Source organism: Anguilla anguilla, chromosome 6 (genome assembly GCF_013347855.1).
Source record: "Anguilla anguilla isolate fAngAng1 chromosome 6, fAngAng1.pri, whole genome shotgun sequence".
In the NCBI taxonomy this organism is placed as follows: Eukaryota; Metazoa; Chordata; class Actinopteri; order Anguilliformes; family Anguillidae; genus Anguilla; species Anguilla anguilla.
Window position 1 is genome coordinate 12797975 of NC_049206.1, and position 18736 is coordinate 12816710.

At 45.1% G+C, this 18736-nt stretch overlaps 1 protein-coding gene across 1 annotated transcript in view; it reads right to left on the bottom strand.

Annotated features, from left to right (window-relative positions):
• clstn2 (calsyntenin 2) overlaps window positions 1-16597 on the bottom strand; it is a 133342-nt gene extending 116745 nt beyond the window's left edge. Inside the window, exon 1 of the mRNA XM_035423592.1 lies at window positions 16296-16597. Coding sequence (XP_035279483.1) covers window positions 16296-16362 — 67 coding nt within the window. The 5' untranslated portion in view covers window positions 16363-16597. The remainder of the gene's footprint in view (window positions 1-16295) is intronic.
• Between the last annotated feature and the right edge of the window lie 2139 nt (window positions 16598-18736).

Genomic DNA, 18736 nt, shown 5'->3' on the forward strand with positions numbered 1-18736 from the left:
GATTAAAGACAATGAAAAGCAGTCACATTAGCATACCTTCCGAGCAGCGGGGAGGCTCCCGCGAAAAAAAAAAAACTCTCCTGGGAAAACCTGATAAAGCCACGCTTTTATTTCTCAAACATCTTTCATTCCATTTTTTTTTAAATACCTTTCCTTTAATACCTCGTTGTGCGCCGCCTGCTCGTTTTAAACCGCACGTTCAGATCCAGTTTTTTACGGAAACCCGGCGCTCTCCCCGGTGAACGGCGGGTCGAATGCGGGAAGCGGGGTGGTGGCCGGGCTGTGCTCGTTTTAACCTTCGCCGTTTTTGATGAAGGAAAACAAATAAAAGTCCCGGTGAGGTGAACAGGCCGGCGGAGCTGTCGCGCTGACGCTCCGGCCCGGGCTTCAGCCGCCTGATAGGGCCCCCTCCTCATCTTTTCTTCACCGCAGGGACAAAGGGTGCGCTCCGGAGCCGCTCGCCGCTAAGCACAGGCATCACAAGGCCAGCTGTCAGCCGCCGCTGTCAGACCTTAACAATGAATGCTTCTCCCATTCAGCGGAGAACTCCTGAGCCGCGATGGACCCAGGCTGTGCTGCTGACACTAAGCACTGCGGTTCTGAGGACAGGGAGGATAATCCTCTCCCTTCAAAAACCTGGGTGACTGGTTTAAGGTGACTGCGTGATGAATGAAGATGAACACTCTGAGAACACACATATGCAAGCGCGCACACACACAAACAAACAGACTATTGCACACGCAAACATACTCACACACTGGCACACACACACACACACATATAACAGATACACATTCTGTACTATAAGCACTATATTGTCATATACATGCACATATGTATGCACACATACACACATATTAATATGCTCCACCTGTGGCCAGAACCTGGAAAACTACTTACAGTATAAAGAGATTTCAACAGCAAGGCAAGCGGTGCCCAATGACTTCAGACAAGGCATCAGACTGGATTCCCATCAAACCGGCCCACTTCCGCTTCATTCATTAATTCTATTACAAAAGGCCTCCCTCAGCGGACAAGTAAAAGGCTGGGAAACATTTTGGCTGACAGGGACTCACATTAATGTCCGACAGGCCTGCCCGCCCCCAAAGATCCGGCAGAAGGCCGTCGTCGCCCTCCAGCAATGGGGAAATGGAGAAGGCCATTGGCCTGTCACCCTGGATTGCCTGTCACCTCTGGACTGGGCCAAAGTTCCCGTAACACCCATGCCCTACATGGCTAAAAGTATGTGGACACCTGACATCCAACATCTAATCCAAAATTATGGGCATTAATTTGGGAGCTGGTCCACCCTTCGCTGCTCCTCCACTCTTCTGGGAATGCTTTATACTAGATGTTAGAGCATTGCTGCAGGAATTCTCTTCCATTCAGCCAGAAGAGCATTAGTGAGGTCGGGTATTGATCGGGTGATTAGGCCTGGCTCGCAGTTGGTGTTCCAATTGATCTCAAAGGTGTTGGATGAGGGCTCTGTGCAGGCTACGCCGTTATTTAAGGTTTAAGCATTAAGATTTGCCTTCACTGGAACTAAGGGGCCTAGCCCCAACCATGAAAAACAGCCCCCGACCAAAGGGTGTCCAGATACTTTTGGTCATATAGTGTATCACAATGAATCAGAGTATGGCGCACATACGAACAATGTGTGGACTATGTATCATATGGATCAACTATGGATCATATATCGACCGTGTATTGAACATGCACGAACAATGTATGGATGATGCACAGATCATATGCAGACCATGGTGAAAATATTTCTCTCAACAGGAGAGGCTAGTGCAGATTACCAGGACCTCCCTCCAGGCTTCAGAATGATTCACTTCAGGACGCAGTTCTTAACGTGCGAAACCCCTTGCATTTACAAAAGATGACCCAGGGGCAAAAGAAAAGGAGCAGCAAAACGAGTGCACGTCTGCGTATTTATTTATTTACTCGCTCCACACACAAAGTCAGAGTCGAGATGACAGCCTCTTTCTGCAGCACAGCTGCGCAACATTGTTGGGCAGGATGGCGGGCGGCCTTGTTAGCTCGATTTACGACCCGCGATCGACCGGCCCGAACCTGCCGGAGACACCGAGAGGGAGACGTCAGAGCCACCGTGGCCGGCGTCTCCTTGCACCCTGAGCTAAGCGTGCCCTTCCAGCTACCAGAACAGCCCTCCCCGGCTCACAAGGCCAAATTAGCCGGTAATAGATTCCAAGAGAGACACAACTATAGAGGCCCATTATAAGGCCCATTACTTTAAATGACATTGAGGTTTTTTAAAAAAAAAGGTCTGCTCGGGGGAAGCTTACAATTCAAAGATGTACACAGCTAACAGATGATAGCTGTAATAGGAGTCATTTGGCAACAATAACAACTCGCTAAATGTGCCACACTGAAGCCTCAATTAAAACAGAGCAATTTTCTCTCTTGTTCCGTAGCAGAGGAAGGCTTCCAACGTTTCAAAGAGATGAGACGAAGCCAAAATTAAAGAATCCTTTTCTTCTCGGCGTGGGCGTGAGTCCTGGGGAATACACTACAGGCTGGCAGCGTTCTAGTTTGGAATGCAGTACCTTTTCCTCGTCAGCAGGGCGGCACTGTTCACATTAACTGCAAACCGGGTTGTTACCCGTCCACATTTCAGCCCCGTTGTGTCCTCTTGAAATCAGAAAAGATCTTTAAAAAAGTAATAAGAATACCGTATCATACTGTATTTATCATACTACTGCCTACTAAAGGTTTACTATTTTCCAGAATTTTAGCAGTAGAATAATTACTTTACAGAAACGTTAAAATTGATACTTGACTACTGAAATCCTGAAATAATTCTGGATATGAATGTTACAGGCACGATTCTGGTAACTAAAATGTTACGCTTGAAAGCGAAGTGATTTTTAAGAAAAAATGGATTCTTCAAGTCCCCAGTCCTGATCTGCTGAATGACAGGAAAAAGAGGAAGTGACATTGTTAAATGTCAGAGTTCAATGGCTTTTTCCTTCAATGCCAGTTCATCTGGTGCCTCTTCAACAACATAACATTTGGAGTGATGTCAGACTTGACACACCATTGTTCACGACATACTGAAAGAAAAATATTACTTTTCGTGACCCATGGTGCCCTGCAGTAATTCAATTTCTCAGCGGCAAAGCCGCCAATCGCATGGAAGATTCACACAGAGAAACGTCAGCAGTTATCAATCACTATAGCTACATTAGCCTGAACCCATATGACTTTAGAACACCCATTCCACCTTTCATATTATGTGCTTTATGGAAACAAGAGTTAGTATATAATGTAAGAAAGTTAGACTGTTATAAACTCACTTGGCCATTTCACTTTTGCTCAGTAGATGATTTCCCGAACAGCATATGAAAAATGAGACTCTGCCCAGACTGTTAAAGCAAACAGAAACAGGAGCAATTTGCACATGACTTCCTCCCCACCTTGGCTGCATCAAAAAAAACACACCATTCTCACGTGTGAAATCATTGCAGTGCACCACATGCTTGCTTGAATGGTGTGATAGCACTTTAACCCTCCGCTGCACGCGTTATGATAGATCTGTCGTTTAAAAAAAAAATGTTTCACGCACTATTTCATTTTTTAGAAGGCAATTTTAGATGCAATGCCATTTCACAACAACATATGACAATGGAAATCATTAAGACAGTTTCATTTTTTTATATACTCTATATTTTTTCACAGGAAATTCAGTTTATGTTAACTCTTTACCATTAACGCCTCGTTTGCATAGTGTAGCCGATTAGCGCCATTACACTTCCGCTCTCCACGATCTTGCTGCTTCCCGTGGCCTCAGAGCTAAAATGGCCGCCCTGACCCTGGACCACGGGTGCCCACTGCTTTTCTTCTTGGTACTTGGTATAAAAGATGGATTGGGGTTAAGTACCCTTGCACAGACTCCTTCACGCCAAAGGGAGCTCAGGATAAGCTATGAGCCATCCCAGCTCACCCACAGCACGCTCACAACTCTGCAACAGCGCTAGCTGAGTAATACCCCCACATGGGCCATACCGGATCTTTCCGCCTCACTGACCGAGACTCAAGCCTTGTTCCGCCAAGGGAGGGAGGGGGCACTTTTTAGCATCTAAGTAGCTGCAGGCCTCCATAACCAGGACCGATTCTGCCCCTGTGAGCCATAAAATCGCAGACTGCCGATCCTCTGTTCAGGCCAACAGTCACACGGGCCGGCCCGGCGTTCCATTTATGTCAGCATTGTTATTTATTCGGCAGGAACGTGGCATGGCGGCGCAAAGCACAACAGCACGCTGTCGCACCGTGCTCTGCATGAGAGGACTACTCCAGACCTACGCAAACTATGAAACACCGCTGAGCTCTCCACCCTGTATTTTGCCAAAGGGAAGGCGACAACATTCACCGAGAAATACAGCAAAAAGAAAAGAAAAAACTCCAAAAAAAAACAGCCACGTACCAGTGGAGCAATCAGAAATCTCTCCTGGTTTCACTAATGCCTCTATTTGTAACAAGGAACAGCGAGCTGAGGCAGACACGTAATTATTACTTGAATGTAAAACATACCCCTGGAGATCTTCTATTAGAGGAAATCACACCGCGACAGGAAAGCAGTTCTCACGGCTCAGGGAACGAACTCATTTGCGCAGTAAACTCTGCAGCCGGGGCTGCACGAGTCCCTTAATGGCGTGACCGGGGAGGGGAGGGACGGGGCGCTGAATGAGACGTAGCCGCTGACGGTTGAGGACCGGGATCCACAGGAAGCGGCCTGCGCTGCGGACGGGACTCAGCGACAGGGTTCCGCTCCAGCGCGCCCCACTGCAGGTGCTGCTCTAATGGGTCCCACAGCAGGACAGACTGCGTCTGAGTGAGAGGCCTTCAAATGCACGTGGATACAATGCACGCACACACACACAGACACACACTCACACACACAGACACACACTCACACACACACACACACACACGCACACACATACACACAGACACACACACACACACACACACACACACGCACACTCACACACACACACACACACACACACACTCACACATACACACACACTCTCTCATTTTCTCTAAAACACAGGCACACACACTCACACATACACTCTCTCTCTCTATCACAGGCACACACACCCACACACAAAGACACACACCCTCAATCTTGCTCTGTCTTTCTAAAACACACACACTCTAAAACACATGCACACACACACACAAACAAATTACGGTCTTGTACACTAGAGGGGATGCATAAACAAATGCACTGTAAATAGGCCACATTGTTCCCATGGCATTTAAAAGAGATGAAACTGGTACATGTGCAATTTCCACACAAACAGCTAGGGGGCAGTGATGGTAATTTTAAATGTCACCTATGCCCAAACCTCCACCTATTCCAGCAGTGATAAGGCTCTTCAAAGACAAAAATAAAGCAGAATCTGACAGGCGCCAGAGCGTCTTGTGCGTGTTTGGCGGGTTTAGGCGAGGTGCGGTAGAGCTCAGCGCGGGCCCCCCTGTTTTGGCAGGTGACCCAGAGCACACAGACACAGACACAGGGGCTAGGACCCCCAGCTGGAACACCCAAATAATTACCACTCAAGGGTACCCTGCTGCCTACCTCCCAGCTTCCCTGTCATCTGCTGCCTCTCACTCCACCATACACACACGTGGGGAAAAATACTCTTTATCTCTCCCTCCCTCCCTCTCTCTCTCTCTCTCTCTCTCCCACACACACACCTGCCTACCTGCATTGATTCCATGTACAGTTGGAAAGGGCAGTGCAGTGATTAAGCTCTCGATTAGAAGAGGCTCTAAAGCAGAAGTGACAGAATCACTGAGGTATGCACTAGCCAGGAGGTGTTGCATTTTCAGTGGTAGCGAATACCATATAATCACAGACACACACAATAAGACCTGTTTCTCTGGCACACAAAGTGTAGGCCATGCTTTCATGCTGTCCTAAAAAGAAAAAAGGGAGACAGACAGACAAACAGTCAAACAGGCAGGCAGTCAGACAGAGAGGTTCCAAATGCAATTAAATATGTCTCTTTTTTAGCAAGCTAATTCTGTGCTTCTGTGCACATAATGACAGAAGACAAGAAACAATTAATCACTCTGCAAAAATTTGTCTGGGCTTGAGTGGGTTTGCTAAACAGTAGGTTACATTAAAGTCATGACTGTATGTTATTGACCGGACCGGGGTCTGGACTGAACTAGATCTTATTGTACGTTAAACAAGCTGATCCAAAGTTTGTATAACAAGTCTGTTCTGTGTCTAAGCTGTACAAAGTTTAATTCTATTTGTCTTCCAATTGTATATGGTACAAGGGTGTGATTTTTCTTTACCCAGAAAAAGAGTCACAAATGCCCACTGAGGATCAGCCATCTTGTAGCTTTCTCTACTTCCAGGCTAATCTCAGATATCAGCAGAGGACACACCCACACATTACACTAAAATAAGGCCACACCAACCCAGCTATATTTAAATAAGTGCACATCTATACTACAATAATTTCACACCCACGCAATACACTAAAATAATGATACACCTACCCAGCTACATTAAAACAAGGACCCATCTACACATTTAATCTAAAATAAGGACATACCCAACAAGCTACACTGCAACATGGACACACCCTCACATCTCCATAGCTGCACTATTGCAGATGTGCACAGCTACACACCCGACAGCAGCTACACAACAGAAAAGGCACACTTTAAAAAAAAAAACTACGGCACACAGATGAAAACATATTCATACACAACTGCACCGCAGCAAAGACATTCGCACAATTTCACTGCAGTACTGTGATTATGCCAATCACGGGAACGCAAACCAGAACAAGCAGATAGCCCTGAATAGGATGTCACAGGAAAGTCGTGACGTGCGGTATGTGAGGCACAGGATCACATGGTCGTGGGACATACAGTATATCACAGATACACATGAGTAAGGGCCCCCACCCAACATAACTCAGACACACTGGGGGACTGAAGGATTCGTGAGAGTTTACTGCCACCTTTCAGAAGAGGAAATACTGTCCACCCAAATCACAGGTTTCACTGCTCAGTACATAAGGCTCCCTTAGCCTCACCTAAAAAGTGCAGGGGGGGCTTTCTCCCCTCCGGCCCCCAATATACAGGGATCAGTAAGAGCACCCAGCCACCTGGCCACACATCGAGAGTCACACATTTTCATTCCAAATCAAAACATAGCACAAAAATAAAAATAAATAAAAATAGCGAAAATGAAAATGATCATAAAAATTACGACGAGCACCAAAACGACTGGCAGCTATTTCGCTTCGAAAGTCGTGCCGCAAATACGGAAATGGTCTGATAAAAGAGGAGGGGGGGGGGGGGCGCATTTTAAAAGATCCATTTAAGCCCGACAGAAAGTGTCACTGCAGGGGGCGTGAGGGAAAACGGTGCCGGGTCCTGGACGTGATGGAGAAAATGAACGCTCAGTTCAGAGCGACAGGCTTTTATCCTTCTCTCCCCCGGAGTCTCGCCCCGAGCGGGAGGCCCGCTCCAGCGAGTCGGGCGGTACCGCTCGCGGCGCGCGACCGCGCGAGAGAGGCGCCGCCGCCGCCGCGCCTCGCCGACTCCTCCGGCCCTCTCTCCACTCTTTCATCCGGCTGCCTTTCCGCCGCGATTCTGCTTCTTACGGTCCCTGTGGCAACCGCTGGCAGTATCACAGGCTATTAATTTTGCATCAGGTAATGTTGGCCAGTTTATATTCACATGGCAGAAGGCGCCATCTTACATTTTTCTGCGTGCGCAATCAAGATGACTGAGGGATGGAAATGGCTTTTTTTTTCTGGTCGGCATGTATTTTTCTGAGGGACACATTTGTGCAAACACACACACACACACACACACACACACACGTTCTACATGCAGATATGCTCGGACACAAGCTTTAACAAACATGGAATTTGGTTGCAAGACTATATCGGCTCTCTTTCTGAAAGTAAGCATGATGAGAGAGAGAGAGAGAGAGTGAAGAGAGAGAGAGAGACAGAGAAAGAGAAACAGAAAAAGAGAGAGGAGCGGCGCAGACAGAATCAGTGGAGTCCCCTCAGGAGGTTTTCCCCTGAGTTGAAGAGAGAGAGAGAGCAGAATGATGCAGCTGTGTTGGTCTCCAAAGCGCACCTGCAGCCTGTGCTACCTTCGTTGTCCAGCGCGCAGGCGTGAAAGAAAACAAGCGGGATTTACATAACATTTACATTCATGAAAAACACAAACACTACTTGATTCCGAATGCCAGCAGTGAGCAGGAAGTCCTGGGTACAAAACTCTGCATGTGGCCTTTCAGCATTTCTACAGCATCTGTGGCTGGATCCGCATTACCCCGACGCAAACCACACTCCGCCCGTTTGCCGCAGTTAAGAGGTGAGCTTTCAGACGTTGAAAGACGGCACTACCTTAATGAGCCTGGGAAGCAGCGGTCGGCCTCTCCAACAGCTAAAGCCAATTTCCATACTAAAATGCTGAAATGTGTTGTTTTTGCTGATCGGTGGAGGGGGGAGTGGAGAGAAAATCACCTGGCCATTGTTCAGGGCCCTTTGTCCAGAGAGACTTGCAGTTTTGCAAATTCTGTAACCCATTTACACAGCAGGGCCTTTTTTTTGGAACAACCGCACTGAAGAACGCAAGGCAAAAGAGCTTAGCTGCCCAAACTTTGCGGCTGGGAGTATTTCAAACCATGAGTATTTCGGGACCACAGGTTTAAAAAAAAGCACAAAGAAAAGCGAGAACCTACATAAATGGAGCAAGGGTTCAGGATTTTCAAGTTAAGTTTTCTGAACAAAGCTGCAGCAGGCCATCCACTGATTGTACCGATAACCAATCCCAGCACTCTGCTTGTCTCCAGCCAATTGGAACACGGAATGGGAAGCTAAATAGTCAACATTCGTCACTTTTAACTGTTTGCTGCTATTCTCACTAAAACCTCTTTCCTTCTGATTGATCATTCTGGCTTTGCCCTAATGCGGGGTGTCAGGAACCCCCTCCCCTGCCTCCTGCCTCCTGCCTCCTGTCCCCAGCCTGGTAAACGGGGCTGTCAGCTCTGCGCTCCTCCCAACTCTAGTCAGCATTCTTTCCCTCAGAGCTAATAGCGCTGTCCATGCTAGCCTACCACCAAATGGATGCTGAGCATTTGCCCCCCACCCCCATCCCCTGCCCCCTTATGAATACTCACAGTCAGGACAGCGAATCAGAGCACATTTGGCCTCTGCAGCTGCAGCGCAGACAGAACCGCTCGCGTTAAGCAGGCCGAGTAATCGTGCGGCGCACGGAATATCTGCGCCTCCGGACGCGTCCGCCAGGCGATCGGCACGTTTCCCTCCGACAGAGCCAGGACGCGGGGCCCCTAAATCTAATTTTACGCCAGCCTGCACACCATTGTTTACCGTTTCTGCATAATTGCTCGCAATGTTAATTGTTTGTTTCCGACGCAATTAGATTCTGAATACACAAGCTGATGAGCCGACATGATAGGACTGACCCCTGCGAGCGTTCAGGTGGCGGGGCACGGTGACCAGAAGCTGCAGCGTGGGAAGGGTTCAGCGGAGAAATAGAGACCTGCAGAACTGCTATCTGATCTCCCCTCCTACTTAATGCTGTTAATGTGGCTTTATCGCAGGGTATTATCGATGTTTAATATGCTATGGTGAGAAATGATTTTTTTTTTGCTGCGGGCCTACATTGCTGTGCAATCCGGTGGATCTGTACCTGGGGGAACGCTGATATTTAACAAAAACGCAAAATATAAGAAGTTATTCATTTTGCATCCAAAATTGATAGAACTGTTCCAACTGGCTCCAAAATAAGACGCTTTAAGTTAAGTTTAAGAAAATTAGAAATCACATGAACAGAAAGCACTGGGTACAACTTATCCTTTTACACACGGACACACGCACACACATAGACAGACACACACAAGCACACGCACACACACACACACATAGACAGACACACACATGCAGGTACACACACACACACACATACCTACTCACACATGCGCAAAACCCCAGCTGCCTTTAACCACTTGCGAAACAGAAGTCAGCAAAAAAACGTCTCGCACTGCTAATTAGCACAAACATTCAAGGACGGTGTGTCTCAGACCCCTTTCCCTCCCCAACGGGCAGCCAGGGCGCTTTAATTGAGTCTGAGTTACAACAAAGTCTGCTCTGCAGGCAGGATAGGGCCCAGGCTTTGGATCAAGCTCGGCCTTAAGCCGCATGAGCCGCTGAGGGTTGTACACTTAACCCCAGGCTGGTCATTATGGCACTGTGGGCTGTGCTCACCACGAACTGCCCATTATGGCACTGTGGGCTGTGCTCACCACAGACTGGCTATTATGATACTGTGGGCTGTACTTTCCATAGACTTGTTATTATGAAACCACGGGCTGTACTTACCACGAATTATCTATAACATTGTGGAATGTACTGACCCTAGACAGTCCATTATGGCATTGTAAGCCGTACTCTTTGCAGATGGGCAATTATCACACTGAGTACTTACAGTACCTGAGAAAGGCCATTTTGACCCTGTGGGCTGTACTTAACAATGTGGGGTGTACTTACCCTAGACCGGCTATTATGACAATTGTGCGCTGTACTTACCCTCGAAAGGCCATTATGACAATGTGGGGTGTACTTACCCTAGACCGGCTATTATGACAATGTGCGCTGTACTTATCCTAGAAAGGCCATTATGACGATGTGGGCTGTACTTACCCTAGAAAGGCCATTATGACAATGTGGGCTGTACTTGCCCTAGAAAGGCCATTATGACTCCATGGGCAGTTCTTACCGCAGATGGGCTATTATGGCACAGTGGAACACACACTTACCCCAGGTTTATTTGTGCCATGCTAGCTCCACTGCAGCGAGTGTGCAAGTCCTGCTGAACGGCCATGATCATTACTGCACACCAGCGGAGGATTAAAAGCTTTTAAAAAAGAGATCTTATAACCGAGACCTGTAAACCAATCCCTGCTCTCTGCCCATCCTGCTTGGTCAACAAGCGAGACTGTTATCTGATCAATCCATACCCGTTGCAAGGTAATTCCCTCTCGATTAATTGTCATCTCTCGTGTGGTAGTTTTTTTATGTTTATGAGGTGTTATAGAACATAAATGATGAGAGTTTAATTTCAAAACTCAATTAAATAATCATTATGCGGTCAACACTTACGATAACCTAAAGTGGTAAATCATCCATAATGCAAAAGCTTTGAATGCAAAGTTCAATAAAGGCTAGTGAATTGTTTCCATGGGGAATTAAAATATCTACGTCAATTAAATAATAGTGGTCATAGTTAAAGAGTGCTGAATCTACAAATATGATCATGTAGTCTGTGTATGTAGGCAAATGTACCACAATTTCATGTTAATAAGAAAATAATTCTATGACTAGACAACTGAGAGAAAGGGAATTTGCTGCCAACTGGAATGCATTATGGAGCCAATTATTTGCTTGATTGGTAATCAGTTTTCCCTCACATTTTTTGGCTAGTCTCGAGACGGTAAAATCATTGCCGGAATGTCACTACATCTGTCCATCATTTGCGATTATGCAGTCATTCAAATGAACCATGCACTGCCAATCGTCAAACCCATCCAGTCATCCACCCATCCACCCACCCATCTTCCACCCATCCACTCATCTAAAGTAGACCATCCCTCAGTGAGCCGACTTGAGTTAGCATATAGAACAGGCATGAAGAGCAGGTGAAAAACAGATTAGCTTCGCCCAGGGCTGCACAACTCTGTTCCTGGCAATATACTGTACTTTAGCTGTTCAATTCAACCTTAATTTGGCACGACCAATTCTACTAATTAGCAGCACACTCAGACTTCCAGCTGTTGAATGAGATGTGCTTGGTTAGGGTTGGACGGTAGATCTCCAGGAACGGGGTTGGGTAGCCTTGGCCGAGCCAATCCAAGAGCTCCAGAGTGGCTCAGTTAGAAAAAAACCGCTGACCAGGAGTACAGGGTGTGTCATGCAGCCTGGATATAAACTAGTTTGAGTCTGGGCTACGGTTTTAGCCAACCATGGCCGGGCCTCCGATGCGGCAGGAAGTACCTCCATCCCACAGACGTAGGGTGGAATTACCTCAGCCAGCCGCCCTCAGATTACCGCTGCACTAGTGCCCCTCAACCACTCATCAGCTGCCTACAGACTAGCACTTGACTCTAGCCCTAGCTCTCTCGCTGTACTTTGATTCCCGTGGGGTATAAAATAGTCCCAGTCTGGTGGGCGAGAGTATGGAGGAGCGCACACGCCACAGCTGCGGCGGCTAGCTAAGCAGGTGCACGCGGCACAGCTGTGATGTTAGCGCACAGTACAATCTGCTATTCCACTGTGGCGGGGAAATAGCCAAAAGAGCTACGAGCCTGTTTACTCTGCCCACTCTTTCTCCACCAAGAGGCAGTAATTAGAAGAAGGTATCAGTGAACAGCTGGCGGCGGTCTGCCGGGAGCCGAAACACCTTTCCACCCACAGACCACCACGCCGTCCTGAGCGTCCACGGCGGGAAAAGATGGTCAGGTCCAATGGCATGCCTGCCCTACTGATGCTCTGGACTCCCTGGGTTCCCGGGTGCGGAAGCTAGCACCAGGTGTTACAATGTTTCACAGAGCCTTCCTAGCACCTCTTCCCTAGGGGCAGCAGCCTCTGCTAAGTGTGACATGAGCCTTCTGGATACACCAGTAAAAAAGGCCCTAGTTCAGGTTAGCGTTGATTTCGGGGCCACAGACTGGAATGCGCAGAACACCTGGTTATCTGTGGCACAGTGGCACCTGCACAAGCCCCCTAGACCTATCTAGGGATTGGACCCCACTGCACAAATCTGTGGAGCACTAGCACTACCATAGTTGGATGTGGAAACTGAATACACAGCAATATTCCAATATAAAATAAATAAAGGTCAGAAAATATATTACAACACTCCATAAATGTAATGGGAAATGTACAAATAATTGTGAATGAAAAATATGGCGCTATATATTTTTTAAAGTACACTGCTGTGATGTATTTATCATTATACGTTCCCAAAAGTCCACATATTTATGTTATATTCCAGTATATCCAGTTTCTGTAAGGGCACAGAGAAAGTTGAAAGCATATGGGTCTTGCTGGGGTGTGTTAACTTCCTTATGAGGCATAGCAACATTGAGAGGCCATTTGGGGTTTCATTAGGGCTGCAGCTGAAATACACCGGTGTTACAGACGGGAAGAGGAGGTAACTTTGTATGACCACCTTTGGCGGCAGACGGGGTCACAGTTATGGGCAGCAGTACAATTTCCCTGTAGCGTATTAGCTACTCTTTCCTTATCCACGGCTCACACAGGCCTTCAAGATGCACGCTGGTTAATTAACAGTGAATGGCAAGACTCCAGCAAACACTAGAGACAAAAGCGGAGATGCCAGAAGGAGGGGGTTACACTGGTCTTCAATGGCTGGATTTTCCACTCTCTGCCATCTGCTCCCAACACGACACCAGCGAAATGAAAGACCCACATTTCCCAGGCACTGGCTTTCCGAGTCACGGCACGAAGGTCCTGAGTTATGGAGCTGGTCTGTTCCCACACCGAGGATTTATGCTCCACTCTGATACTCCAAGTCTTTTTCTGAAACAGCCGACATAAATCTGTCGCTGCTTTTTCCCTCCTCTTTTATTTGCAGAAACTGTCTTTTCTCTTTCCTTCCCCCCCTCTCGCCCTCCCTCTCTCTCTCTCGTTCCTGTTGAGGTTTTTGAACAACAGCAGGACATACAGTATGGTATCAGAAGCAAGGAGGAGTCTCACGGGATTCTCCAGTGCTGTGTCGAAACAGAGCCTCTTCTTCTGTGTTCATTATCTAACCGCTACTGCCCGGCTAATGCACAATAGCAACCAAACAAAGTTGCTATGATACTGTGGCAATGTTATCTCATTGCGACAAGGTTCCAGTAATAACAGGAAAGCTGATAAGCACGCCCGTCACACACTGCCCACATTCAGCCACTACGCTACACTACACAATTGCCAGATGCCAGGGACACTGGCAGCACATCCCCCTTTTTTAAAAATACAAAAGCATGTAATCACCATTCTTCACTGATGGTATCTGCATACCTCCCTAACCCGTGCCTGTCGCACCAAATACAAAAAGAAATAGAAGCAATTTTCAGGAAGCAATTTGTTGCATTCAGTCAACCACTGCATTAAATACACACATTTTGTTTACTTATTCATTTATTCAAATTTATTGATGTGCTTCTATGTTTATACTCTTTCATATGAATTAAACCCATTAAACACTTGGGGGGTGGGGGGGGTGGGGAGGGGGGGGGGTAGCAGCTCTTTATTAATTTATCAAAATATGCTAAAATATTCCTTTCTAACATCAAGGATATGTTTACATTTGTGTCACACGTATTTATATAACATAATGCATAATATATGTAAAATGTAGTGTATAAATGACATACTGTATGTATTAATGTCACCCCTATATACGGAAATGGGCTTGTAATAGGTAATGCAATGTATTCATGAAAACCTGCATACATAGTAACTATTTTATAATATAGCCTATATCTAATTCGACAAAACATGCAAAGCAGCAAAATGATCTCTTCTTGCGCATGTGCTAAAATGGTTCAATTTTGAACATCTGCCTATATGTATCCCAACATATTTCAATTTCATATTTAATCATATTGAGCTATCATACTTTTTATGGCTCATATAATGGTTCATGATTTATAATAATATACAGTGCAATGTAGGGATCCAGACCACCTGCTCATGGTGACAAATTGCCATCACGAGCGCCTCACCCTCAAACGCATAGGCTACTTCTACCACTACCTTCACCTATATAGAAACATGATTAACATTAAATACACGCCAGTAAACAGATGTTACCAGAGAAATTCGGGGTTGAAGGAAATCTTAAAGTAATAGTGGTACTGACTGTAGTGTTTTTATTTGCAGTAACCACATATGACCCGTTTCTGAAGGAGTTTACTCTAATTCCGCTTCAACAAACCCAAATGAACATAAATAGGAATTTAAATTAGAATAGACAGATATTGACAACAGTTGTTTAATGCTCTCCCGAGTCTTGTGGGACTTAATTACATAGTAGAACTTTGAGCTGTGGTTTCCCTGAATCCTCGCCGTGTGGGTGATTTTGTTTTCTTTGAAGTGGGAGAAGAGGTTGACAAAAAAAGATAATTTGCCCCGATTCAGTTACGGTAAGCTCTGCTACCATATCCTCCAGTTCCAACTATAGGAAGTCTCTCGACATACAATGTTAACAGTCAGGTAACGGTTGTAAATTTCGCTCTTTTTTCTAACAGAAAACATTTTTGCATTTCCCGCAGCGCACAGGTAATTGGTTTCGTGGATCATTTACACTCACAGTTTGAGAGCCTGTTTGAGATTTACCGATTAGCCTTTATCGATCTCCTAATAACAAAGTGAAAGTGCGCAGAATGCCAAAACGTGCTGTCGCTATCGCAGAAGTTTGGATGGGGCAGGTAATACATTGATTAGTTCACGTCTAAGCTTAAACTCGTAAACTCTAAGGTATATGATCAGAAATATGTGATTAGAATATTCTTAACTGAAAATTCAAATGGTGACAATGGAGTTCTAGAACACTGACTTAAATTTTTGAAAAACATTCCAAAAAGCCCACTCTTCAAAGGGTTAACGGAAAACGAAAGCAGCTTTTTCACTCCAAAGTCTCATCCTTGAACACTGTGGAAAAATTAATAACGTGGACTATGGCATCATCTGAATCCCACAGCCTCGCCGCACGATGTTAATTTTTCCTGCAGATTATTACACGAGATCGAGGTATCAGTCTCTCACTGAACTAAACGCTTTCCTCCACCAGTCCAATGTATTAGTTTCCTATGTGTGCTATATCGTTGACAACTGCTAACAATAGCAAACGACCTTAGAGAGACACCGGTCCAATGCACACTAAACAAACGCCCAAAACTTATATTGATGTTGTCATTGAATGACCAAAGCCCAAGAAACATCACAGTTAGCCGTCCCTCTACCTCAATAGTGGAACAAGACTTAAACAGTCATCATTCTAAAAATAAGACAAGATCATCTTTGTCGACATGTGCAATTGAGGTCAATTGCTGTTAACTCAGTTGTTCAGTAGAGACAGTCTACGACGAGCGCTCTCGCCTTCACCACCTTTTCCAGGTAAGCCACTGATTTGACGTCTGTGTCCCTTCGGAATTACTGTTGCTACGGGCAGTTAGCTTTACTCACCTTTTCCAACGAGGTTGCCGCACCGTCCCAACGCCACAAAAATAAGCGCCAAGGATATTCTTAGCATCTTCTCGAATTTTAAGAGACAATTCAATCAGTGCACGATGACCTCTCTCTCTCAACGAGTCTGTCTGTTTGTCTCTCCGTCGAAGCTTTGCAATGTCTTAAAGTTGTACACGAAGAGGAAAAAGCTGACGTGAAATGTGTAAGAACGGGGACACACGGACGCAGGGCAGGGCAGTGGCAAGCGGCGCAGATCGTAACTGCTAGGTACTCTCCGAGATCTGGTAGGACGAGAGCGCAGAATAGCGCACCCCGGGACTAGGCTGTTACGTCACTGGAAACGGAGTCATTAATATTAATCTTAAGTGCGTTTTTTCTTTTTTTCTTGCGCTGCCTCTTTCTGTCGGCTCTCTGAGGTTAGAAGAGAATATTTTTCTGATATTAACAGTTTTAACCCATATAGAGAGACAGGACGATTTTTCATTTCATAATAAAATTATTCTTTACACTGATGTGTTAAAGATTTTACCTTGGTTCCCTGCTTTGCGCAAATGTTTTGCAGCTTATTATTATTATTATTATTATTATTATTATTATTATTATTATTATTATTATTGTTGTTGTTGTTGTTGTTGTTGTTGTTGTTGTTGTTGTTGTTGTTGTTGTTGTTGTTATTCATAATACTTTTATATCAATTGCTCAGTGAATCTGGCTGCATGTAACATGCAACATATCCCAACACATTTCACAATTAAGTAACCTTTCTTGGGGTGATACTGAATGTGCATGTGAGAGCAAAATTATTCCTGTTGCCACATCACAGATAGTCCAAATTTTCCCCATGATAAAGGCACACACAATTACAAAGTCTGATCCTAATCCAAAACTTTGGTGCATGGAAAATAAAATCCTAAATCTTCTGCAGCTTGCCATTTTTAATTACACTCTCTCAAACATGTCCTCCACAGGAGAGGTTTCCTTCCTTTTTGATGTTGTCCATTTTCTGCGGTTTGTAAATTAACTGCCTCTGTTATCGCTGGGTGCATGTGTTCTATTGTGGAAAATTGCACCTGATGAATTTTCCATTCCTTTCACTCCTGGAGGCATTGCATCATGCAGGTAAGTAAATAAGGAAAGGGCCTCCCCTGAGACTGTGGGGCAGGGAGTGATGCTAATTGTATAATTATTGCTCACTGATGTAATGATAATTAAGCGCTTGCTTATAATACACAGTCAACCTCTGTGTGTGTTTGTGTGTGTGGGGGTGAAAGACCAGGGATTCTGTTTAATTTGTATTCACATTGCAGTTCAATTTGAACTTATGCATACCTTTCCAAACAAAAATTATCCATCTTAATCAAAGCCATTCATGTACGTCATTCCTTATATTGTGTAATATCCTGTATATATATATATATATATATATATATATATATATATATATATGTACATAACTGACTGTGCATTATCAGCACACTTGTAATATACTCCACATAGGTATATCCCTTGCTAACACTTGGTGTATCATTACCACTGTATGCTAGTGTTACTGGAACATGTCCAGATGGTTGTGAGAGTGTGGTGTTTGCTGGGGAGTGCACTGTTTGACCAGTGAAGAGCACAGAAGCAGTGGTTTGGAAGCCTTTATGCTTGACTCCCCCAGATTGTTTAAGGTAAAAAGGGAAGGAGAGGGATTGCCTCTGAATATTTTATGGCCGACATGGTTATCTTCACATGTCTGGAATAGCAAATGAGCAACTCTCCCCCAAAACGAAACTGTTAAAAGACAACCTGCAGCACGAGGTTCACTCCTTTTTATTTCTTTGGTTTTCTGAGTAATGTTTAAATCAACATGAATAAATAAGATGTTTTAATTATTGATGGCATGTATCGTACACTTTACATCAGAGGGTTGAGATGGAGGCAAAAAATAAACATCAATGTGATCAAAGTTTCTTCATTTTATTCCTCTTTTTCTTCACCATCTTTCATGTGATAACAGCTGTTGCCTGGCCATAGTGCTGAGTTAAAATAAGATGTCAGGTCTTCACTCGTCACTCTTTTTGCAAGCAACCAAGTGTAAATGAGGGCATTATTAACAAACACCTCATAGCTATTGTGTTTTTGGATTTAGACATTTCCTCACCATCGCAATTTACTTCTGGCATCTATTACAGAAGAATACACAATTTCATGTCAGCCAGAAAGTGGATGAATATTTTTATTTTAAGGTTGAATGTTGAATATTTTAAGGTGAACATTTTAAGGAAACCTGTACCAATGGATTTCAGATACCCATATAATGATTTGTAGCAATTTATTCTCTCTCTCTCTGTCTCACATTCACTCTCTCTCTCTTTCTCTCTCCTCCCCTCTCTCTCACTCCTTTCATTAAGTGTCAACCTCCAGGGAAGCCTGGGGAAGTTTCAATAATGCCT